The 24,411-nt window shown below is 46.0% G+C and overlaps 1 protein-coding gene across 1 annotated transcript in view; it reads left to right on the forward strand.

Annotated features, from left to right (window-relative positions):
- The window catches only part of gas2l3 (growth arrest-specific 2 like 3), a 39,981-nt gene that overhangs the window by 7,013 nt on the left and 8,557 nt on the right, over positions 1 to 24,411 (forward strand). Inside the window, exons 2-5 of the mRNA XM_030046094.1 lie at positions 10,075 to 10,130; positions 18,408 to 18,594; positions 21,409 to 21,527; positions 22,881 to 23,022. Of these exons, the coding sequence (XP_029901954.1) occupies positions 10,107 to 10,130; positions 18,408 to 18,594; positions 21,409 to 21,527; positions 22,881 to 23,022 (472 nt within the window). The 5' untranslated portion in view covers positions 10,075 to 10,106. The remainder of the gene's footprint in view (positions 1 to 10,074; positions 10,131 to 18,407; positions 18,595 to 21,408; positions 21,528 to 22,880; positions 23,023 to 24,411) is intronic.

Genomic DNA, 24,411 nt, shown 5'->3' on the forward strand with positions numbered 1-24,411 from the left:
GACGCTGCTGATTCACACAGCCGACTGAATCTAGACGTTATAGAGCGAAGCAGGCAACCTCGAGGCAAATGAAGCAGGAAACCTTTGAAACTGTGATTTTTTTTTTTTTTTTTTTTTTTTTTCCTGTTTTAAATTTTGGCATGTGAACGTGTCGTGCTTGTAGAGGCGTCACAAATCTCCCAGCAGCCACAGCTGCACTGCAAAAACTCAAAATCTTACCAAGATTATTTGTCTTATTTTAAGTCAAAAATGTCTTATTTCTAGTCAAAATATCTCATTACACTTAAAACAAGACATGATCACCCCAGAAGTAACTTGTTTTTAGACAATTGTCTCTTGTTTCAAGTGAAAATTTGCTTATTTCATTGGCAAAATTTGTTTCTTGTTTCTAGCTAATTTTCACTTATTTCAAGTGAATTTTCACTTTTTCCACTGGCAAATTTTGCCAATGAAACAAGCAAATTTTCACTTGTTTCAAGTGAAAATTGTCTAAAAACAAGTTACTTCTGAGGTGATCATGTCTTATTTTAAGTGTGATGAGATATTTTGACTAGAAATAAGACATTTTTGACTTGAAATAAGACAAATATTCTTGGTAAGATTTTGCGTTTTTGCAGTGTGGCGGCGTCATGGAGCTCTGTGGCACAAATAACAGACGAAAAGACACCTGAACAAATGATTAAGGTGTATGTGTAGATCCGTTCTGTGTGCTAAGGTAGATTTCTATCTAAATTCAGCTCGCTGTGACGGCTTGGATGATCTACTTACCTCCCGATTCGATACCATCACAGGACTCGGGTGCTGATTCAGTAATTATTGTGATTCGATTTTGGATAGTGGCTGTAAAGTTTGATGAGGCTGTGATTCTCCTAGAGGTCACCAGAGGTCATTTTCTACAGTGAAATGGCTTCTATGGGGGCCAACATCATCACACAGGAATCAAATGTGGCTCATTGAATCCACAAGAGTCTCAGCTTTCCAGTCAAAGCCAACTGATGCAGCTCCAAGACTGTTTAGGCCCCAGTCTGCACACACACACCATTTTACAACAGGCCACAAGAACACATGTGGACTGCAGGGTTTGTGGCCCAAACTGCATGGGATTAGCATGAAGGGGAGAGCTGTGGCTGCCCAGAGAACCCATTTTCATTCACACATCTGGAGGTCAGAGGTCAAGGGACCCCGCTGGAAATGCCTGTTTTTCCCTCGACAAAATTTAGTCGAATGATGTTTTGAATGACGTTGCAAAGCCTAATTTTGAGCTAATTTTGCCTTTATTTTGAATTCCAATTGGTTAAGAAAGTTTTCACGGTGAGGAGCGAACGCACCCCAAGGTGTCGGTGGTTAAACGGCTAATCTCGTCTTCCGTTTGTGGCGAGGATTTACGCCGAGGACGACGGCTTGAATGTGAAGCTCAGGTTCTCCTTTAGAACCGCTCCGGAATCAGTTTGGTCAACGTTGGGAGGGGGGAAAATGAGGAAAGCAAAGCTGATCGTGGGCCAGTGCTCAGGGACTCCCTTCCTCCTGCAGCTGACCTGGTGGTGTGTAGTGAGCTCGGGATTAGCAGCAACAAATCAAAATGGGATTGGCAGGTGGCTCCCGCTCATTCAAGCCTTTAAGATGGGCTTTACTCACGCCGCCTCACCTCGAAAGGGAAGGCCTCTCCACAAGGACACGGGGAGGGAGGCAGGAAGAGATGGTGTGTTCTGAGCTTAATCCCGCTTGAAAAGGGGGGTGTAGTCATTTGCCCAGAGCCAGGCCGTGATGTGCAAGCTCGTACAAGCCCGAGGGCGAACCGCATCGCTTTGGAAACTGGAGGTTTGTTGAGCGCGCGGCGATCGCTTCGGCAACAGACCGTCGTCGCGTATTTGCTTTTTTCATTCTTTCCCCCGGTGAATGTGCTTTCCTGTGGGCACAGCGCGGCCCAGGCCCCATCTGTAATGAAAAAGGAGAGGCCCGGCTCCAAATGAAACGCTCCTCCGACGGGGTAATTAAGTCCAGACACAAAGGGCTCAGCAGGAGCGAGTTTAATGGAGGGGGAGGCGGTATTCTCCGGGGGGACGTTGGGTCTAGCAGAACCCTGTTTGGACTGGAGGGAAGGCTCAGGGTGACCTGGGGGCTTAGTCCCCCCACCGCCCCCCGTGTGCTGGCCCGAAGCCATTTCACACCGTGGGTACTGGGGACACACACAGAGGCTGGATATTACTCAGCTGTTTCGGCTGATCCAGATTAATACCAAACAAATAAAGATAAACCGCGGTTTCCCAAGCATTTTTAATATCAACGACCCCCCACCAGATTCATCTGCACAGGACCACAGACCCCGCTTAGGCGAGTAAGAGTGTGTTGTTGTTGGATGTGACACAACCTCACACACTGTAATTTGGGCTGTGGATCATGCCTGTTTGCCATTTAATGTAAGGAAAAACACAAAAAAAATAGAAAAAAACAAAACAAAACAATGACATGATGATGAATGTGTCCCATAAATCACTTTGCCCACCCACTGGAGAACCACTGGATTAGGGGGGGATACCAGCCGGGTGAAGAGTGAAGTAGTCATTGTTGTACATGCTGGCATTGTGCTGACTCCCACTGAGCGAAACAACAGTGAACCTCAGGCTGAACGCTATGTCATTAGATCATCATCTGGATACGAGCATGCGAGATATTAATATCTCAAAATACCTCAACGATACGGACGATATCAAATTTAGGGTCAGCCTGAGACACTGCTCGGTCTGTTCGGATCAAATTTATTCTGTTATGATTAAATCGTTTTTGTGTTTTTTTGAAGAATGACTCATTTTCACTGTTAAAATTTAAAATAAGCGTGAACCCACAGTGATAACGCGTTGCTAATTGAGGCATTCGGTGTAGAAATTGAGGTGTGAATTTTGCCCATTCTGTGCAAAGCCCTAAGCAAAATGAAACACGTTCTCATTTTTATACGACTGCAGCTTTGGGAAGCGGTGGTCTAAGCCATTGAGGCCCAAGTGTAAGCAGGTTTTTATTCTGCAACAATCTGTTTTTTTATGTGCTTGAAACCGCTGGTCCGATCTTAAATGCATCGCCCACCGACGGTGCAGTCTAGTGGAAATCAAACATGCACGTCTGCTAATGACATCATGAAACCTCCTTCCGCCCGTAGCGCATTACGTAATCGCTCTCGTTTCTCAGCGCCCTCATGCACGTGTGCACGCGTGCGGCGCCCGGAGCGCCCGGCGGCGGCGGCGTTGCATGTGCCACGTGTTCGGTGTTGTGGTGACAGAGCGCCGTGGAGGTGGACGGGCTCTGCTGTCTGGAATAGCGCTGATCCTCTTAAATGATTACTGGCTGCAACTAGAGAGACGACGAGCGTGGGGGAACATGCGGACAGATGTCCCTCCCCCCCCCGAACACACACACACACACACACACAGCCTGCATCTTTATCTTAGGCTACAGGCAGGCTCGGGCAAGACCACTCTTTTCATCACATCCAAGTCTATTATGCCTCCCGTTTGTACCCTGACAAAAGCAATTGCTCTGATTGTGTTCATCACATTAGGCCGGCAGGAAGGAAACACGCCTCCGAACACACGACTGAGGATGTGAAGTGAATAACTTGTGACAGCTCGCTGTTTTATGGATCCTCGGGAAGGCCGGATGTAAAGTGCCTCTTTGGGGGTTTGATGCCGTTATTTATGATGGGATTAGAGGTGTTTTGTGCAGCCAGGATGAGGCTCTGCGTAATAATGCCACTGATCTCTGATGCCACATTGAGAAAATTGAACAATAAATAATAATCCGTCTGTGATTTACTTTTTTTGAACTGGTTGTATCTCCTTGCAGAATCTGCTTCCTGCTCCCCCCCAGCAAGACACGAATGTAGTCAGATCATTTCAACTTAAAAACTTCAGGTAATCTTGAAATGATCTTGGGAAAACAGTGCAGTAAACACTGATGGAATCGTTTGGCAGTGTAGCCTGAAAATGAAAATCCCCGCTCTCTGCAGGTGTGACTGGACATGTAACGCTGCGTTTATTATCTGGAAACGTCCCTTGGTGGTAAAGTTTGCATAAAACGGACTTAAATCGGTTTTCAAGACTCGCAGCCGCCAACAAGAAATTCAGGTCGGTCGACGCAAAACCTGAGAAGGTCAGAGCTCAGGCTCCTTTGTGTGCTGGGTTTCTGTGCCTCATTTACCCACTAAATCCTAACGTGACACCAGAAATACAGGAATGGCTCACATATCCTCTTACGCCAAAGCTAACGTGTTGGACAGTGTCAGTCTTGTTGCAGAAAGATTGCTGGGATGCTGGGAAAGTTGTAAACCCCCCCCCTCCACATCCTGGGAACTGGGTCTCTGGGTAATGCCAAAAATAAACATTTGCTCCCCTGCAGGAACACGGCTCCTTTCTGCATTCACAAAGTTCGACGAGATGACGACGATGCAAGTCGATCCTCCAGAGAGGCTCAGGCGCATGTTTGGCCCAAAGTGAAATCTAAGAACATAATCCCAAAAACACTGCCGGGGCCTTTCAGCGAGCAGGATGCCGAATCTCGACATCACGGGGGCACTACAGATGGGACGGGAGAAGAGAAGCCGGCATTGTTCGCGTTCGTGTTTTTGTCCCGGCGACCGCCGAGGAATGTGCGTGGTCGCGCCCGGTGTCCCAGCGTCCAGCTCTGTCCTTTTCCCAGAGGGCCGCTCCCAAGTTCACATCCACCATAAAACATGTTTTGTCTCTGCTTCCCCTTTTCAGCTCCCTCGCCCTCCTCCTCGCTTGACATTTGGCTGTGAGTGGGAGCCTTTGGTCCCGGTGGGGAGTCGGGCTCCTCTCGGGCTCTGCCGGGGCCCCCAGCTGCAAACAACTGCAGCCCAGAGCCAAAGATTTGCCCTTTGTCCTCGCGCATGCCTCCGCACTGAAGTGACGCCGATTATCCCTCTCCTCTGAAATCCTAAATGTCGTTTTTGTCACCGTGTCTGGGCGCTGTGACGCATCGCGGACCTTCTCAAAACAAAAGCTTTAAGAGACGCGAGCGTGCTTTGGAAATTTCCCCACAGGCTCGCTCTGAAGGCCAGTTTTTAGCCCAAGAAATCGAGCTTCCCGGTGCTCCGCTGTGACCTTTTCCGCGATCAGTGAGTAAGATCTCCATTGTCTTTCCTGTCTCAGATCAGAGAGTTTTCTGTTTCTTGCTGTCAACATGGATTTGCCACTTCATAGATCATCCGATTGACTCTTAATAGCTTTCATTAAATTTTCAACAGCACGGGGAGTCTGGCTGTGCTTTAGATCACTTTATTTCAGTGGGTTGATGTCGAAATTAGTAGATACTGTGCATGAAAAACCCTGCCTCGTGGTGTTTATCAAGGGTACAGTCATGCATGACAGGTTTAAATGTAATATCTGGCGGCTCATGTGCTTTCGAGAAAAGAGAAGCACGTTGGACGGATCGCGATCCTGGAAGTCGACAACAAAGGACAACAAAAAGGAAGAGTGGGAAAAACCCCGGATTAGTTGCAGGAGCGACATCATCACGGCGAGCCTTTTGAAACAGCTGCAGAAACGAACAGCTGTGCTCCGCGAGCGACGGAGTGACGTCAAGTGTCAAGCACGCCGCCCGCCTCCAAAGTGTGAAGATGCAGTCACTTCACTTCCCGATAAATTCGCGCTTCGGAAGAACGTTCTCCGAAAGAAACACGGATGTGAACGCCTTCTTTTATGGGGCTCGAAGGTGCGCTAATAATAAAGTAAAAATCAGCTCCTGGACGTGCAAAACACACATTTCTCAAGAAGTTTGAGGGGGAAGTCTCCTTCTTCTTCTTTCTTTTTTCTGCTTCCAGCTCAAACTTTCTGCTCGGAGGCAGTTTTCCATATCAACGCCCTCCACCAGATTCACCTGTGGAGGACCACAGATCCCATTTAGGCTAATAAGAGTCTGAAGCCATGTCTGAGGTTTGTTTTATTGGATGCGATACAGCCTCAAACACCGTAAATTTGGGCTTCTCTTCGATGTTTTTGGCTCAGGACCCCTTGAAACCAAGAGATCCCAAACCAACCAAAAAAAAACAATGATTCAGAGATAGATTTGTCCCATAAATACCTCTTGCGTCCCACTGGAGAACCACTGGATCAGGGGAATACCACCAGGGTCATAACGTCATTGTGCTGACTTCATCGAGCGGAACAATAGGAACACGAATGTTTGCGGCTTAGGAATCGGATAAATTTATACCCCTCGAAGGTGGTTTTGGCTCGGACTGGAAACCTGAACCTGAATCTCTCGAGAGCGCCGAGCGAAAGCCTACCCCTGAAGATTGACGTGTCACGAAACGCCTCCCCCCCCCCACCCCGACCCTCCTTCTCGCTTCTTGCTTTCCTGCTTTTCCCAACTCCAACTTTCTGCCGGGAGCCGGTCGGAAAGGAATACGAGGGGGGAGGAAAAGGGGGAACAGAGTAAAGCAAAGGAAGTGGCGGTTACCCCTAAAACCATCCCACTGCTCCCGTCCCAGGCTGGTCGGGGAGTTCCTGGGCTGGCTGAGTGTGTCGAGGAGGAGGAGGGGCAGGCTCACGAAAACAATGGGGGCTTTGTGAGAGGGTCCCGCCGTGACAGGATTGTTTGGTGGGTGAAGGGGAGGGTGGTCAGGGTTTAGCGAAGCGTAGCCACTTCATTAGTCAGGGCTCTCCTTTTGCACCTCCCTCCCCCTGCCTCCCCTCCTCCCCTCCCATCCTCCCTCCCCCTGTCATTCTCTGGCTGCCTCTCTTCCCTCCCCTGCTCACTTCTGGATCTGGAAGCAGCGAGGCAGGAGCCGCTCTGTGTCGGGGCTTTTTTTTTTTGTATCCAGCGGGCGATGAGGACGAGTCTCCGACGCTGAGGAGAGAATCGACTGTTTTCTCTCTCTCTCTCTGGCTCTGACTGTTTTTCTTTGCCGGTCGCCCGTCTCTGAGGTAAGTCCGTCATCATCACCGTCCCGTCCCGTGCGGTCCCGTCCTTGGCAGGAATCAAAAGCGGCGGCGCTGACTTGCATCTTCTCCCCCGTCGGGGCTGCAGTTTTGGTTTCAGTTCACGGGGCGCAGGCTCTCGTTGCTCCCATGCAGCTGAGGATGTGGTTTTGTTGTGTTGTTGTTGTTTATGTTTTTTGGGGATCATGAAAAGAAACCTGGATGAGGACGCAGGACTTTTTTTTTCCCCCTAATTGTCATGTCGGTTGTGTAAAACACCTTGATGTATAAAAGCAAGAAGTTCCTCAAACCTGTTTTTATTGAAATCATGAGCCGTTCTGTTTGAGATGATATTTGTGTGTGTTTGAGGAGGAGGGGAGGGCAAGGGAAAGGGTGTGTGTGTGTGTGTGTGTGTGTGATATTGTCTCAGCTGTGGTGTCCAAATTATCACTGTCATTAGGATCTACGTGCTTGTGATTGCATTCCTCCCCCCATTCCCTTTCTCTCTTTCTCAAACACACACACACACACGCAAACACACACACACACACACACACACGCCCACAGGGGACAGTTCAGCATGGGGCTAATCCTTCACATCCTGTGTGGGAAAAGGGCGAGAGGAGCACTCAGCCTAACCCTATCACTTCCTCGTGAGAAAGTCTCATCCAATAACAGCCACCGTGCAGCTCATAAAAACAAACGGATCTCATTGGATTTTTAATTTTTTTAATTTTCTTTTTAAACCCCCGAGGGCCGTTAGCAGCTTCCCGAGTTCCCGTGTTCGCCGCTTTTATCCTGATTAACACTCCTAAATGATCTAATCACAGGGCTGGCTGCCTTTCAACAACAACAAACCCATTTTTTCCCCAGATTATTGTTTTTTTTCTTCTTTTTTTGGAGCATGTTTACTTTGGTTTGGTGGTTGACAGGTTGGTTGGGAGGGTGACGCGCGTCAAAGCTGCTTGGTCAGGGTCGGGGATGCTCAAACGCCAGAATTTGCCCCTCAGAGTTTGAATTTGTGCCGGTAAATTTGATTACAACCGCAATATCTGACTTTTTTTTTCCATATTTGTCTGCTTGAATTTTGAGATCACAGTTGAGGCATTTTGCAGACACGGACCATGAAGGGAAAAAACTCAGAGACTCTGGTACGTGACAGTGATTGGAATATGTCTGGACCGGAGCCACATACCTGAAACGCACCGCAGCTGCATGGAGATAATCACCCAGAGCGGAGGATATTACGCGTCGGGTCTTTAAGGTGTCAATCGACCTCGGCCTGTTTAGTCTCGACGTCATCAGATTTGGAATTGTTTGCCTGAAAACATGAAGGGTACCTGACAGGATCCGGCCTGAGGCGATTAAACAAAGACGGCGTGTCTGTCGGCTTCAGCCTGTGCATGTCGGGATCACGACACACACACACACACAGACACACACACACACACACACACAGTTTCCATTAACACTTTTTTTCCTGTGGATTTTACCGCACTGCATAAAAAAATTACATGACGCAAGCGGTAGATGTTGAGTAAAATCTCAGAAATGTAACAAGATGCTATCAAGGTCATAACAGTGAATTAGTCCATCAGTTAATTATCAGGCCACGTTGAAAGGCTTCTTCTGGCTTCTGAGGGACACCAGAAGACGCATCATGCTAACCTGTGTGTGTGTGTGTGTGTGTGTGTGTGTGTCCTCGCTCATAACTGGGTGTGCAACTTGACCTTTCTCTAATCTTGCTACTTGATTGGCTCGTTGTGCATCCTAGCACAGAAGACATGCATATTGAGATTTATTGACATTTTATTGAACATTTCATATAGATGACCAATACTTTGGGATAATTATTGTCACTGACTGACCTCAGAGCTGCCGTCATGGCGGACGGCGGTAATGTCAGCCAGTCCAGGTGGACAGATGAAGAAATAAACACTGACTCGTATACGCAAAGAATGGAATGATGTTAGGCAGGAAAAAAGCGGCGCAAATACGATGATTTGTCAAGGTTTGGAAGTACAAATGCAGAAATGCATCTTTGCAGAACAAGGCACAGCCATGTAGCCAGCAAACAAACCGGTCGCCCGTAGCAACGTCCTGTCACTCCCACACACAGGACGCCACGCCTGGGTCATTCAAACACTCAAGTGTTTTCGCTTGCGATCAGTTTGTATGTTTTGTGGAAACGCGTCAAACACAGAAAACCTTCCATTTCAAAGGTCCTCGACATGTTTTCCATTTGCTAAACCTGAACTCGTGTGGACAGGAAGATCGAGTGCCTTGTGCTTTCTCATCCAGTGCCGATACTGTGATGAGCTGCCGAAGATGAGTTCATGTTGGCCCTCGCTGCCGATGATTTGTTATTTCCCCTGACTGAAGTGCAGACTTGGTTGTCGGGAGCCGGTTAAGCTCCGGCACGTCACCACGAGGTCCCTCCGAGGCTTTTCCCACGTTAATTTGCAGAGCCGCTGTCTGGGCAGAGAGCCGGCTCGAATCTGCAGCGGATGTTGTCGCAGTTTTTTTTTTTCTCTTTGAAGAGTTAATGCCAAGTTTTCAGCTAGAACATTTTCACCAGGACAAAAAAAAAAGTTTGTCCTTGATTATATTGTGTTGAATCTGAGTATTAAGATTCTTTCTTTTTCAGTATTTCACCTCGGTTTGCACGGCTGGAAACTTGGTCGCAGTGATTTTCTTTAAGTAAAAACAAAACCCTTGGGCAGCCACTTTCCAAAAGCTTAATGAATGTAGGTTTCGAAAGGTTTCAAAAGTAACATGTTCTTGACTGTTATGATGTGTGTCTTCGTGTTTCATTTGGGTCTTTATCAGATATTCTGTTGTTGGGTTTTACAAACCTGATGCCATCTTGGGCTTTGAGGACCACAGGGGAATAAGTCTTAACTTTTTGGTCTCTTGTCCTCTTTTGTTTTTAGTCACGTGCAGTACAGTGTGTGTGTGCGCATGCATTTTGGGTTATTGTCATGCATCGTGATGAACAGAAACGCAGAGGTCAGAAACGATCAGCGTATTTTCTGTCTGCAGTCTCTGTTTGACTTTGTCCTGCTGTCTCCGTACAGCATCATGATGCCAGTGCACCCCAGTGTGCGATATTTGATATGACCTCTCCCTCTCTGTTTTTCTGCAGAATGAAGAAGTGAATCATCTGTGATTGCAGTCATGGCTGTGCAGACTGGCATCCAGGTAAGCCCATCGCCGTCTTCTCATGAGATAAGGTCATGAGTGTAGGCCTGAGATCGGAGAGAAAGAAAAGGAAAAAACAAGTTTAGAAGATAGAGCATGTGTCTGTGTCTGGGATTACATAAGTGAGACAGATTGACTGAGTCTGTTTCCCATTCCACTGCACATCTGTCTCGAAGCGCCCTGCCCTGTTGTTGTTGTTTTGTGTCAGGCGTCCCTGCCCTCGCGCTCCAAGGAGTTTCTCTGCATATTTTTAGGGGGGAGCGGGTGGAATGTACAAGACTTTTCCCTTCCCCTCCCAGCAACGCAGCGCCGGCCGCCCCGAAATCCAGGCAGAACAACAGGCGTATCGTGTTTCAGATGAGTCACAGCCGTCCGTTCCAGGCATATCTCGCCTGGAACGGATCTGTCATCTGGTTCGGAAAATCCTGGCACTCCCCGCCCGCCTTGGACCGCTGAACGTTCAAAATATGTTTTCCAGCGTCTTGCTTGTAACGTTTGGCAGCGAGCCCCGCGGAGGAACGCCGAGGCACTGACGAGGCTCGCAGGGCTTCTCCAGAGCCGCTGGTTAACTGTTTGGATGCTGCCTTCAGACGCAGCCACATTACAGGACAGGGGATGTTCAGGGGGAGATAAAAGGTCAAATGTTGATGCCGCATTGAAGCGGTAAACATCGTCTGAAAGCTGGGAACCTCAAGATGAATTTGAGATGCAGTGCAGCACTGTACATCAGGTTCTTATAGTCACAAATCTGTAAAGAACATTGTGTTTTGATCAGGCACCTATTTATTATTTATTTTTCTGCATTTATGAATTGGTGAGCATTCCGTTCTGGAAAATGCCCAGAAACTCGCACTTATTGTCAGTCTACCTGGAAAAGCAGAGGTCGACGTCCTTTAGTTTGTGTCTGTAAAGTCTGATGAGGCTGTGATTCTCCTAGAGGTCACTAGAGGTCATTTTCTACAGCGACGTCCAGTTTGACAAAAGTCTCTGCCTGCAGTGAAATGGCTGCTATGGGGGCCAACATCATCACACAGGAATCAAATGTGGCTCATTGAATCCACAAGAGTCTCAGCTTTCCAGTCAAAGCCAACTGGTGCAGCTCCAAGACTGTTTAGGCCCCAGTCTGCACACACACACCATTTTACAACAGGCCACAAGAACACATGTGGACTGCAGGGTTTGTGGCCCAAACTGCATGGGATTAGCAGAAGGTGGGCGTGTCTGCAAAGGGCAGAGCCGTGGCTGCCCAGAGAGCCCATTTTCATTCACACATCTGGAGGTCAGAGGTCAAGGGACCCCGCTGGAAACAGACACGACAGTTTCTCCCTCACCTCCTTAGGTCGTCTAGTCTCACATGATACCACTGTGTCTTCACTCGAGCTTTAAAAACAAACAGCCTCTGAAAGACAGTGAGTTGGTCGTCAGAACATCTAGGAGTTAACCCCCCAGTCTCCACTTCTGTTTTTCTGTGGTGGATGATGTTTACATGAGTCAGTATCACTGTAGATTACCTTTTGCTCCTCAGCAATTTCATTTCATTTATTGTCAGTTCTGTCACATGAACAGGACATATGGAGGATTTGAAATGCTGTTTGTCTCAAACCCTGGTGTGGGCATGTACACGTACTAAAGCACTAGTTTGGGCCTTTTTTAACACATGCCGGCCACAAATAAAGATATTTTTTGTGATTTCCATGTTTTCCACTCCAAAATAAATCTTTGAGCCAGCAGTTAAAACCTGCTTTGTGGTTGTGTCAGGATCAGTGTTGTGCCAGTCACAACCAAATCAAGCCAACACGCAAACCAATGAGGGAGGAATTTCCTGCCAGCATGAAATTTTAAACAAAACAAAACAAACAAACAAAACAAATTCGAGGGATTGCAGGAAAGGCACAGAAACACATACTGGAAGTCCTTTGACTCCAAAGCCGTTATGCAAACAATATTTTAATTGTAACTAAAAACACATTCAAGGAACACAATCTGTCCAATAATGTTAATGTCATACAAATGCAATGCTAATGCAAAGAGACAGTCTTGTATTTGTATTTTTCCATGACATCTCATAACAGTAGAAGCAATAATAGAACATGAAAGAATAGAGTTTCCAAATGCGCCGTGTTGGTGACGTTCTCCTGTTTCCCGCTGTGCTGTGGACCGTAACGTTGGACGTTTCACTTCATCAGGCTCGGTTCAGAGCCTCGGTGCCTCTGCAGAGAAAAGTCACGTTCAATACAACCGGTCGCTCTTTGACCGCTCTAACCAGCCGTGCTGAAAATCCGCACACACACACGGTAGTGTGAGTGGCACATGTGCGTTTGTATTCATGCCACAGAGCAACACAGCCAATGGAAAATATCTGCAGGTGTAAGTCCAGTGTAACCAAGTTTGTGCCTGAATGAATCTATAAGATCTGCGACTGCGGCAGCCACGTGTCGTCACGGCCGGGTGATGAACCTCGGATCTCTTCAAGAACGAGTTGCACCTATAGCAGTCTTTTAAGCTTAATGCAAACCACTCTATGTAACGTGGATCTAATAAACCCAGGTACAAAGTAAATCTAGGTCTGGAAAAAAAGTTGTTTGATATGTATGCAGACTGTATGATGATCACAGACTTAATCTTACAGACTATGGTGTAGGTTAATATACAAGAAAATGTCATCGGCGTACGTGATTCATCTGCACCGCTGTATTGGTAAACAATGTAGTGGCATTAATGTATTAATATTAATTATTCATATTAAGTGATATTAATGTGTTAGGACAAAAATACAAAGAGAAGCAGGAGAATTTGGACCTGGTTGTTTCTTTCTTCGTTGGAGTCTCATCATTTTGTTTTGCTCATTTTACCTCCATCATCGGGTATAGCGCCAGTGTCATTTTGACCATCATTTTATGCTGCGTTCCTATTGGTTGGTTAGCAGATATAGGTCGTAGCAGCGGTCACATTGCGAGATGGTCATCCTAAATTTTGTCCCAGGTTATCTTTGGTCGCAAAAGTGAGACAACGGCCATCTTTGAACCTCTCTCTCAGGACGTAGCACCACACGCCCAAAGATGTCAGCGTGTTTCTTCCACTTTTTCAATTGATGTAACTCAACATGGAGGCAATCTGTATCCAATTCATAAATCTTTTCCACTCTTTTCTGCTCTAAACGCTCCGGTGTCTAGTGGTGCTTCTCCTGCTGCACAGGAAGGGATGCAACAAATGTGAAGAATAATTATGTAGCTGGTAGAAATTAAATATTTTCTGCACCTGTTTTTCCATCTCCCTAAGATGAGTTTGTTTGCATTCTTAACTTTCCTCATTAAAACCAAGACTACAGTACGATTTTTCCCCCATTTCTTAAGGAAAATGACCAAATGCAATTCAAAAAGCCAAACTAGCCCTCAAACTATTTGAAAGAGCAGCCTGACCTCATTAGACAAAACCCGGCCAAACCAAGCAGCTCCGGGCTCCTCCTCGCTCCCAGAGGGTCAAAGGTGAACCGATCAGGGCTGCGGGAAGAGGGGGCTGGGCTAAATACTCTGCAGAGACATTATTGATCAGCATGCAAACAGTCAATGATATCTCAGATAATGAAACCTTGGGGGAAAAACATTGCTTCAGATGTTCAGAAGGTTTAATAGAAAGGATTTCTCAAACAAAACCAAAATCAACAACAAAAAGAAAATAAAAACATACAGAAACACACCAGCTCAGCCTCAGTATCTTCATATCTCGTCACTTAAACGGAACATGTCAAATATAAATAAACGTACACAGACATCACAACCCAAATACAAAAAAAGAACAACCCCAAAAACACAAACCAGGCAAGGCCATATTATGTATTATGGACTTCATATTGATTTGATTTGTAATTTTCGGCTGTTGTTGTCTTTTCCGTGTTCGAATAATAACAGTTCTTGTTTTATGAGATTATCATTCCTTGTACTTAAGAGGGAGCTTGTGCGTGACGTTTTCACCTGAAGTGTAAATGGCAAATCCGAGCACAAACCTCGAGCTATACGGCAACGTGATTACGAAACGCCCGTTTACAGAACAGAGCACAAATCCACCCTTTTTTCCTCCATATTAACGAGGTCGGCTGTAAAAGCGCGTACGGTATCTGTTATGCGGCAGGAGGTTGCATTTCTAGGTGGCCAGATTATCATTCCTCCTCGTTAACGGCGGCTAACGAGGTCGTAGGTGGCGTAAGAACAGAGATTAAGAAGAAATGTCGCCGCTCTTAATGCGCAACACAGATTTTAGTTTGTCAAGCCGGCCTGCTTAAAACCTGGAGACCTGAATGCCCACTATGAACCTGCATCTCGTCAGGTGATCCCCGTGTGTGTGTGTGTGTTTGTGTGTGTGAGAATACGAGGTTGGATAATCCCCACTGGAGCAGTGATCTATTCTGATCGGCGTGGCGTGCTTTACATAACTTGTACACGTTGCACCGCAGGTCTTCACTTTCTAATTAGTCAGATGTCGACAAATAGACATATGTTGTTGTCACGACCTGCAGTGGCTGCCTGTCCTTTGAACTGCATTATGTAATGTGTGTGTGTGTGTGTGTGTCTGTGTGTGTCTGTGTGAGTGATGTTAAGGACGAGGGGGGGTCGACTCACATGCTGCATCTTAGGGTTCATCTGTCTGTGAAGTGAGCGACCCCTCTCATTTCGTAATAACATAACATCAGGTGTTTCTGCCTCTTTCGCCCCGTGTGTGTGTGTGTGTGTGTGTGTGTGTGTGTGTGTGTGTGTGAGATTGATGTGCTGTGTCCAACAACAGTCGCCCCTTGTTGTCTTCCCCTGTCATTAGGGTTCAGAGGTCACCCCTGAAAGGATCACAGCAGGAAAACAAAAGCACCCAAATGGCAATGAGGTCCATTCTGTGACAGACACACACACACACACACACACTTGTTCTACAGTTGTGAGGGCCGTCCCTCACAACATTCCTACATTCATTCCCGCACCCCCAAATCAAACCTTTACCCTCTATATCATAAACTGAAGCTCCACCCCGTTTAAATGATAATCATAGCTGTAATCTTAAAGGAACACTCTGTATGTCTTGTGGTTCGGTCCCTATGGGTAGTAGCATTTGGCTTTAGCTTAGCATAAAGACTAGAAGCCTATGGGAGTCGTTAGCCTGGCTCCGTCCAAGTGAAAGATCAAACCGCACAGCAGCTCTGAAGCATCTTTGAATTTTAAGAAAACACATGAGGGCTTCAGGAGACGTTAATTCGTGCTGGATCTTCCTCTACCTACAGCGGTGAGCAGTGTGTGGATCACTGCGATAGATGGAGGATAAACTTGTTCAGTGGTTATACTTCTACCATCTAACTTCTCCTGAAACCAACCTCATTTGTTAAAAAAAACCCTCCAAGACATGTATTGACCCATGTTTCTGTGTAAAAGTGCCGCGTAAAAATATACAACAGAAACTAGTCTATTTCTACACACAGGTCTGCAGTGTGTATCAGGGTTGGAATCGAGGTTAAAACAACAGCAACAGAACAATTTGGAAAAGCAAAGGAGTGTTTGTCGTCCAATCAAAAGTGTGCAACAACTGTTTCAAGGACATTAACCCCTGCGCTTTGACTTTAATCCATAGCTAACTGTGAGGCCTGGGTTAATCAGCACTAATTAGCACAGGGTTTAGGAGCCCGAGTGTGAGAAGGGCTGTGGGGAGAATTTCCTCTTTGCTCTTTCCCTTGTGAGGACATTCGCTCGTCCGTAAGGATCGAAATTCCAGAAAACACAGAGAGTCGCCTAAAGCTGTTGTTCAGGCAGCTCTTGGCGTCAGTGGAAGAACGGCCATAACGGCACCTCTGTTCGCCGGGCGGGCACCGGAGGACGCTTCCTCTTTGTGAGGAGTGAACGTGACGGATCCGAGGCCCGAACAAGACCCAGCCTTGTTCCTGAGAGACAATGCGTCCTTGAGCGAGGCCGACGTCGCGTCCGGTTTCTGCCCGGCGGCATCCGGCGAACGTAGAGATTTAAAGGCTGCAGCTTCAGGCGCCGCTGCATAAACGGATGCCGGCCGTCAGCCGGACACGAGGTTTTGTCATGCAGACGTGAGCTGCAAGACGTCTGGACAAGTGTTGAAGATCTGTTACTGTCACTAGATTATACTGCCTTTCCTCTGTGTGTAAAGTGTGGGTACATGGGTCTCTGCCTGTGAAGTTGGTGTCATTTCGTCAAGAAAGAGCTCGAGCTATTCACCGTCCTGCTAAAAATCACATCAAAGTCCCATCAAACATTTTCCATGAGTCTTTTCCAAATGATGAATGTCTCATTTTGAATTGAAATGCTTGGAGCAGACACACTGTAATGACACAAAAGAAAATACACAGTTTGTGATTAAATATTAAAGGAGACTCTTCCCTCAGCAGTGACCTCTGGGGCTCTGAGTGGTCCTTAAGAGTCCTCCAGAGGGTCCTCAACAAAATGAGGAGCAGCTTAATTGCACTTTAATTCATACACAAGAAATCTGGTGTCAATCCATCATCACTGATACAACGTTTTATATAACAAATGTAAATATAATTTAATTTAATATGATTTTTATAAATATTTTTTTTATCATTCTCAGAATTTTTTTTTGTGCTGATTTTTCTGGTATGTGTCGCTAATTTTCTGGTATTTTTTTCTAATTGGTTTTCAAGTTTTAAGCTATTTCCTGCTGATTTACTCACCTTTTTCCCCCATGTTTATTTTATTATTTTTTTTTTTAAATATATAAATCAAGTGAACTTTGCTCAGGTCTCAAAGGGTTAAGGGGTATTTTCTTGTAATTATTTTTTTTTCTAATTTGTTGGTTATTTTATTTATTTATTTATACATACCAGTTGTTAATTTTTAAATAATTTCTTTCTGATTCACTCACTGCTTTTTCCTCCATGTTTTTGAAAAAGAAATCTCACCACTTTGAATGTATGTGGCAAGAATGATACTATTTCATAATCAGAAAACTCAAAACATTTTCACATCAGGAGGCCAGATGAGTTGAGGTGGGGGTCTGGGGCTCAGTGAGCGTTGATTTTAGGGGTCTTGCACAGTATCTCTCTCTGGCTGTTTTCATTTCCAAGTTTTTGTGAACCGATGGCATGAAGGAGGGCGAGGAACTGAAGTGTGAACGAAACGGGAAACGGCGTGGGGGAGGGGGGTTAACTCCCTCGGCCGTGACAGCAGAGATGGATGTGATGGGACATCGGCGTGGAGCGCGGCGTCAGAAGCTGCAGGCGCTGCCGTCCGGCTTCAGCTGAGCCCTTCGATCTCAGAGCGGGACGGTGGAACGGCGCCAGACATCGACTTAATCAGTCACGTACAGCAGAGTGCACGCTGCCCGGTTTTTGGGGACACGACTAATGAAAATAAACGTGACGCCGCTGTCTCTGGATTCATCCTGAAACACATTCAAATAAAAAAAACAAAACAAAAGGAAGTGCTGACATGATGGATCGGGTGGCCGGAGATAAACATGGAGTCGTGTGGTCTTGGGGCTTTCAAACGGGAGGCGAATTGCAGCGGTTGCCAGGCCAAGTTGGAGCGCGCCGGCGGTGCTGGAGCGTGCCGAGCGCGCCTCCAGCTCCAGCCAAGCGTGGAAGTGCAGCGCAGCCCCGACCGAGCCTCTCCGCTTGCAGCGCTCACAGAAACTCCTGCAGTCTCATGACGAGGCGAGACTCCAGAGCAGCACGCGTGACGGTGCTTTAAAAGGCCATTGTGTCGACTTGGAGATGAAAAACGTGACCTACATTTCAGACATACATGTGATCAGGAAGTGGTTTTACTAAAAAAACAAAACACATGAGGCTACTGTAAACCAGAGTTAAATTTCTTGTATAAGCATATAAAAGCAAGCAGTGAAAGCTGTTTCTGATTGTGTGTGTGACTCCTGCCTCCAGACAGCTTCATGACCGTGCTCAGTGGCATGTTGAGGTTCATCTCACCAGGTCACACTTCAGTGATCGAGTGGGTATTGCATATACATTTTTACAGTGAACTTGCTGACCTGAAAAACAAGAACAAACTTGGGTTCCTGTCGGGGTTTTGCAAAGTGAAGAAAACCATCCTGACAGTTTCCAAATCCAATTTAAAATATCTTGAGAACATTTTAGGAAAACGAAAAACTCATCATTATCAAACACACAAATTTACACTGTGTATTACTGAAGGTCTGGAGAAGTCATGTGTTTTACTGGAAACTGTAGATAACTGTCTGTAAAATCAGACTACTCAACTAACTCTCTCTTTTTTTTTTTCCCGGTGTCCTTTCTTCCAGGTATGGTTCGGCGAGAAGTTCGACGCCCCCCTGCTGAGCCCCAGGAGCCCTCGCAGCCCGCTGGCGCAGCGGCACGGCCCCGGCCTGGCCGACGTCTTCCAGTACGACCAGTGGCTGGCGGTGCGGCACGAGGCCACGCTGGTGCCCATGCAGGAGGATCTGGCCATCTGGCTCAGCGGCATGCTGGGTAAGCAGGGGACGCGCTTTGGGCTCCGTGTTAACGAGCTAAGAGCGCGGTCTGGGGAGCGCGGCGCTGCTGCGTTCAGGGCGTGGCCAAGTCCGATTTTCGCTATTTTAACGCCGGAAAAAATGGTTTTTGAGGTGAAGCAGGCGTCCAACTGTGTGTCCAACAAGCGAGACAGTAATGCCAGCCTATGTGAGCGCACATTACTGTCTTTATATTCTTCTATGTCTGGTTTTTAAAAGAAAGGGGTTTTCCGCTGGAGTCGTTCTCTAGAAAAAAGCGACATCGTCAAACGACTTTTTTCATCGGTCACATATCAGCAGTTTCAGCATCTTCCAAACATTTTCTAAATAAAAGGGGAAATCTGATTAACATGGAGGCTGAGGCGAGCACTGAGAGTCCACATGCCTTCTGTTACAAGAGTGTGATTTGGGGTTTTTTTGCCCTTCCATTTTTAAATGGAAGACTATCGTGTTTCCGGTGGGAGATGTTTGTCTGTCCGAAAGCAATTTATTTATGTGCCTGAACTCGCTTTGTGAACTTGTCCTGTTACTGTTTGCTTTTACACCCTTTGGACAGTGATTTTTTTGGGGGGTGGGGATAATTTCTCTTTTCCCAGTGTATTTTTCTCTCCTTTTGCATGGCTGGAAAGGAGTCGGACGCGGTGGTTTGAATAGGCGAGGACGACAGGGCGAAAGGGTCCCGACCAGTGAAAATTTGAAGTTAACACTTGGCAGCTCTGCGGTAACACAGTTTCCCCCCTCGGCCTCGGGGGAAAATACCAAAACACAATCGACACGGCTCTCCGACGTAATTGGATTTAGATACTGCTAATTCCAAAAGGCTTTAGCGGACCACAAATAGGGGAGTGGAAGAAAAAAAAAAAAAATCCCTCATTTCATCCGTCCCCACTGTTACACTGACATGCATTGTGCTCGGCTGTACAATGGCGCAGTGACAGGAGAGCTGAAACCGAAGCTGACTGGAAACCGGCTCTATTGTTGAGCAGCGAAACCGCTTTAGACGCGGGCCTCTGCTTTTTTTCTTCCCAGCGAGGAATGCAAAGAGGTGTTGCACACGGCGACGCTGAGTTATTGGTGCCGCGACCTGCATTCCACATGTTCAGGCCCTTTTCGACCGATACGATCTGCAGACCTGAGGTGTCGGATGCTGCGGGAACAGGTGGCGTGCCGCGGATAGGGTTTCTGGCCTCGAGGCCGGGCCGTTGTCGTGTGGGAAATACACCTTTTGTGGAGCGATCTGTGTCGCTTAGTGTTGCGGTTATTGTGCGTTTTGTCCCGGTGGGAAACAAACTTGAGTTTGACCCGCTGGCCTTCATTGAGTTTCCTGAAGCAGAGGCTCCCAGCGAGGCGTCCTGGGACACGGCGGGGTCAGGGAACAGGGCTGCAGGGGAGTCCTCTGCAACCGTCGAAAAGGTTAAAATTTCATCAGCCTTGTTGTAAAGTAGTGCAATGAAAAGTCACAGGTACACAGCACTGTGCAAAACACATTTAAACACAAAAAAGACGGGGTTAGGTTGGAGAAAAAAAACTCCTCAGACAGTGGAGGCACATCCAAAACTCAAAGGACCACACCAACAATTTTGACTGTTTGACAGTTTTCCCACATTTTACATGGAAAGGAGCCATTTTGCAGATCTTATGAGGGTTCTAAAGATTTCACAACATAGAATCAAAATGTGAATTTCTGCTTCTGCGGCGAACAAAGTCCTCAACATTCAGAAACCACGCAGCTGATATTTGGCTGTGGAAAGCAAAATGTTTCCTCGGGAATTATTTTCCCTGGAGGAGGAGGAGGGAGCGTTTTGTTTTTCACTCTGCCCCCAATTTGAAAAAAGTCCCGAAAACCCAACAGTGCTGCTGCTTTTAGGAAAACTCATGTGGAGGACTTTATTCCGCTGATGGAAAACTGGAGTGAAGAAAGTGTGAAGGCTCTGAAAGTTCATGTTCATATCGTCGTGGAATGAATGGAAACCAGCGGCTGGAGGAAAGAGAGGAGGAGTGATGTGGCAGCTCTGAAACCCCACCGCTCGCTCTGGGAGGAGAGCAGCAGAAATGTGAAAGTTATATATTTTTTAGATATTTGGCTAAACAGTCAAAAAAACAGTTATGGTCACTTAAACATAAAAAAGATGTGGGGTGAAAGTGGACACACACCCAAAACTTAACGAGGTTCAGATCAGAGCTGCATCGATTAGTCGAATAATCGATTAGTTTCTAACTGTTCTGATAAGTGATCAATTGTTTTGAGTCATTTTAAAGAGGAAAATCTCCAAAATCTCTGATTGCAGCTTCTCAAAAGTGAGTATTTTCTGGCTTCTTTAGTCCCCTGTGCTGGTAAATTAAATATCTTTGGGTCGTTGATTGTTTTGCTGGTTGGCACAAAACCAGCAAACTTGGGCTGCGGGAAACTGTGATCAACATTTTGCACCATTTCAAGTTACGGATCAAGCGGCTGATCGATGAATCGATAACGAAAGTCATCGTTGGGTGCAGCTCCAGTTCAGACATGATACGGGAAAGGAAAGCTGCACACTCTTTTGGCTCCCTGCTGTATTTTTGTGTGCCAAAGTGGGGTACTGGGACGCCTGCGGACTATTTTTAAAAAATACAGTGCAGAGATAAATGCACTTGTCCCTTTTTTCATGGACGGGTCTCAGCAAAGATCCTCGCAGTGGAAAAAGTTTGAGAGCGTCCATCGTGGACTTGAAAAAGGTACTTGGCTTTGCGCTTTGTTTCCAGCATCCGTGTTTGTTTACTCCTGTCTTTTTGTCCAAAAAAAACCAACCGTTTCCAGGCGAGGAGGTGAGAGCGGAGTTCTTCATGGAGGAGCTGAACAACGGCGTGAAGCTGTGCCGGCTCATCGGCGTGCTGCAGAGCAAGATCGCCCAGAGCTGCCCCCCCGAGCTCAGCAAGGTGAGTCAGGCGCCCGCGACCAGAATAGCTCAGGCTCTCGTGCAAAGGCCGGTGTTTCATGTTCAGACTCGGGGGAGGTTTGCAGGAGAGAGAGAGAAAGAGAGAGAGAGAGAGCAGAGCCACAGTCAGACTCCTCTCTGAATAAAATCTCTTTGACTGGATTCGTTGACCTGAAGCTTTTAACTAAATGAACCCTTTTCCTCTCACATCGTGGACTTTAAAAGCCGCGCCAGCCGAGATCCGCACGTGAAACGGCAAAACCTCTCGCAGGATAGATAGATCGATTACTTTATTAATCCCCAAGGGGAAATTTAAAATGTCACAAGCAGCAGCAAAGTGAAGAAATACATGACAATGGAGAGAAAAACAACACAAATCATGGGACACAGAAGTAAAATACATAAAAACCCCCAGTGATAATAGATGATAGATATGTTGATAAAAGGTGCGTGTAAAAAGGTTAAAAGTGTTAAAAAAAAAAAAAAAAAAAGTTAAAAAGTTGTCAAAGTTAAAAATTTTTCACTCTGTTACCGCTCGGTGCCATTTAGAGCCTCCAGCATGCAGAATTATGTGGCGCAGCTGTGAAATGTCGGTTTTTGCGATTTTTCACGGTGCTGTTTTCTGTCATTTAGACCTTGTTGAACTGAGTTTCAGGCCACATTTTCTTTGGTTTCTCCGCCTCTCAGTTGTCCTCTTTCTGTTATAATTAATCCAAGCCCGCTCCAAATATCAGGAAACGTGACGGCGAGGAAGAGAATATTAAAACGCCTTTATCGCAGTGGCTTAATCATTAATCATTCATCCTTCAACCTCATTGATCATTTGCAGCTTCAGAAACAGAGAGTACGGCTGCAGGCCTCACCTATAGAGCCGCAACAACCCAGAGAATACCACGACAAGTCAATACAGAATAAAAAAAACAAAACAAAAAACACAAGAGATTAGTCAGAAAATTAGATATAAGCATCGGAAATGGAAAATAGTTACCCATATATAGGCATTTTAGAGAATATTGTAGAGTTTAGAGAATAAAAAGAGAGGAATTATTAGAGAAAACGTGAAGTCTGTGTTTTTCCTTGAGATTTTTTTTATTTTTTATTTTTTATTATTATTATTATTTTTTTTTATCCATCACCCGCTCTGACCAAAGGTTTAATCAGAATCAGAAAAACTTTATTTATCCTAAAATGGGCAATTCACTGCCCTCAGTAGGCAACAAGGAATCATTGGCAGTGTTTTATATCAAAAGGAAACTGAGATAAAGCCATAATCCGTCAAGTTTATATCAAATCCACGGGTCAGATCTGTTCTGTGACTCGTGAGTTTAATTGTTTTTTTTTTTTCCCCCGACAGCTGTTTCCCATGAGGAAGGTGGCGTGTAAGAGGGACGCCTCGCCGGGGTCCTTCTTCGCCCGCGACAACACCGCCAACTTCCTGTGCTGGTGCCGCCAGCTCGGCGTCGAGGAGACGTACCTGTTCGAGTCGGAGGGCCTCGGTAAGAGCCCAACACTCACCTGTGACCTCACCTGTGACCTCAGTCTGCCGTTTGTGTAAAATCTGTAAAGCAGCAGACAGAGCTGACACCCTGCACACAGTTTTTTTCCTCCTCTAGATGCTTCATTTCCACCTTCTTCTTGTCTTGAAGTGAAATCCCAACACGGAAATTTGTATATTTTTTCCACCAAATTAAAATTTTTGCATTGCTAAATCTGGAAGTGACAAATTAATACACTTTCACCGTCCTGTAACAGAGAGATCGGGGCGTAACTAAGAACGTGGATCAGGTCCCCAAATAATACTCTGATTTCAGCTTGAACTGTGTTTTCATTTTGAGGAAAAAGCTGCCTGGAATTAATTTCTCACCACTTCAAAAATCATCAAAATCAAAGATCATTTGCATTCGTACAGAAATGGTGCTGATTGGTGGACAGTGGTCTTTAAATCTCCAGGTATTTAAGTTGTCCTGCCTTAATCCCAGCAGTCATTTCTGTCAGAGTCGACAAATGTTGAGTTTTCCTCACTTTGTCGAGTCTCCTCAGTTGCTCTGTGACTTTCCGCCTCATGTGGGACAAAGTCGGATCCGGGCCGGGGCGACGTGAACTCGCTTCCAAGTAGATCTGACCTTTTTTTTTTTTTTTTTTTTTTTTTTAAATTGTCGGAAAATGAGAACATTCATTGTTTTTGTCCGTATCTGACCTGGAAACCTGGTTTTCCTGGTCGTGACGTCGGGAATCCGGGGGTTTCAGAGTTCCTGTAAGGACACGGGGACACACACACACACACACACACACACACACACACACACACACACACACACACACAGTATCGCCGTCTGTCACTCGGGCTGTTTGATAACCGAAAAAGTTCAAGTTTCAGATTTACCAAGTCACAAATGATTTCCGAGGTCTGATGTGTGATTTGCCTGCTTGTTAAAAAGCCTCCTCTTTCTCTCCTTCCTTTATTTATGCCTGTACCTCCCAGGTCTGCAGTAAAATGAATAAATAAATAAATAAATCAAAGTCAAGTCAAAGTCAGTTTCCAGAGTCGGTCGTGAGTCTCATTCAGGAGCGAAATGAGCAGCAGGCAGAGCAGCTGATGCCTCTTCAACACAAACCTCTGCAGGAGCTTCAACATCCAGCCAATCAATAATCAATATGATTGTGGCTAATCGATGCACCGACATTTAAACCTCGTAAAACCTGAGCACGTTCACTGGATTTCTTTGGAAAAACATGAAAAAAAAAGATGATTTCCAAAAAGACAATCCAAAAACAAACAGAAGATTTGTTACAATAAAATATAATTATTATAATTATGTATTTAACATTTATTCCAAGAAAATAGCCATAAAATTATCACAAGGTGACCCCCCAAAATTTTTTAA

The sequence above is a fragment of the Myripristis murdjan genome, chromosome 23 (assembly GCF_902150065.1).
Source record: "Myripristis murdjan chromosome 23, fMyrMur1.1, whole genome shotgun sequence".
Taxonomy (NCBI): domain Eukaryota; kingdom Metazoa; phylum Chordata; class Actinopteri; order Holocentriformes; family Holocentridae; genus Myripristis; species Myripristis murdjan.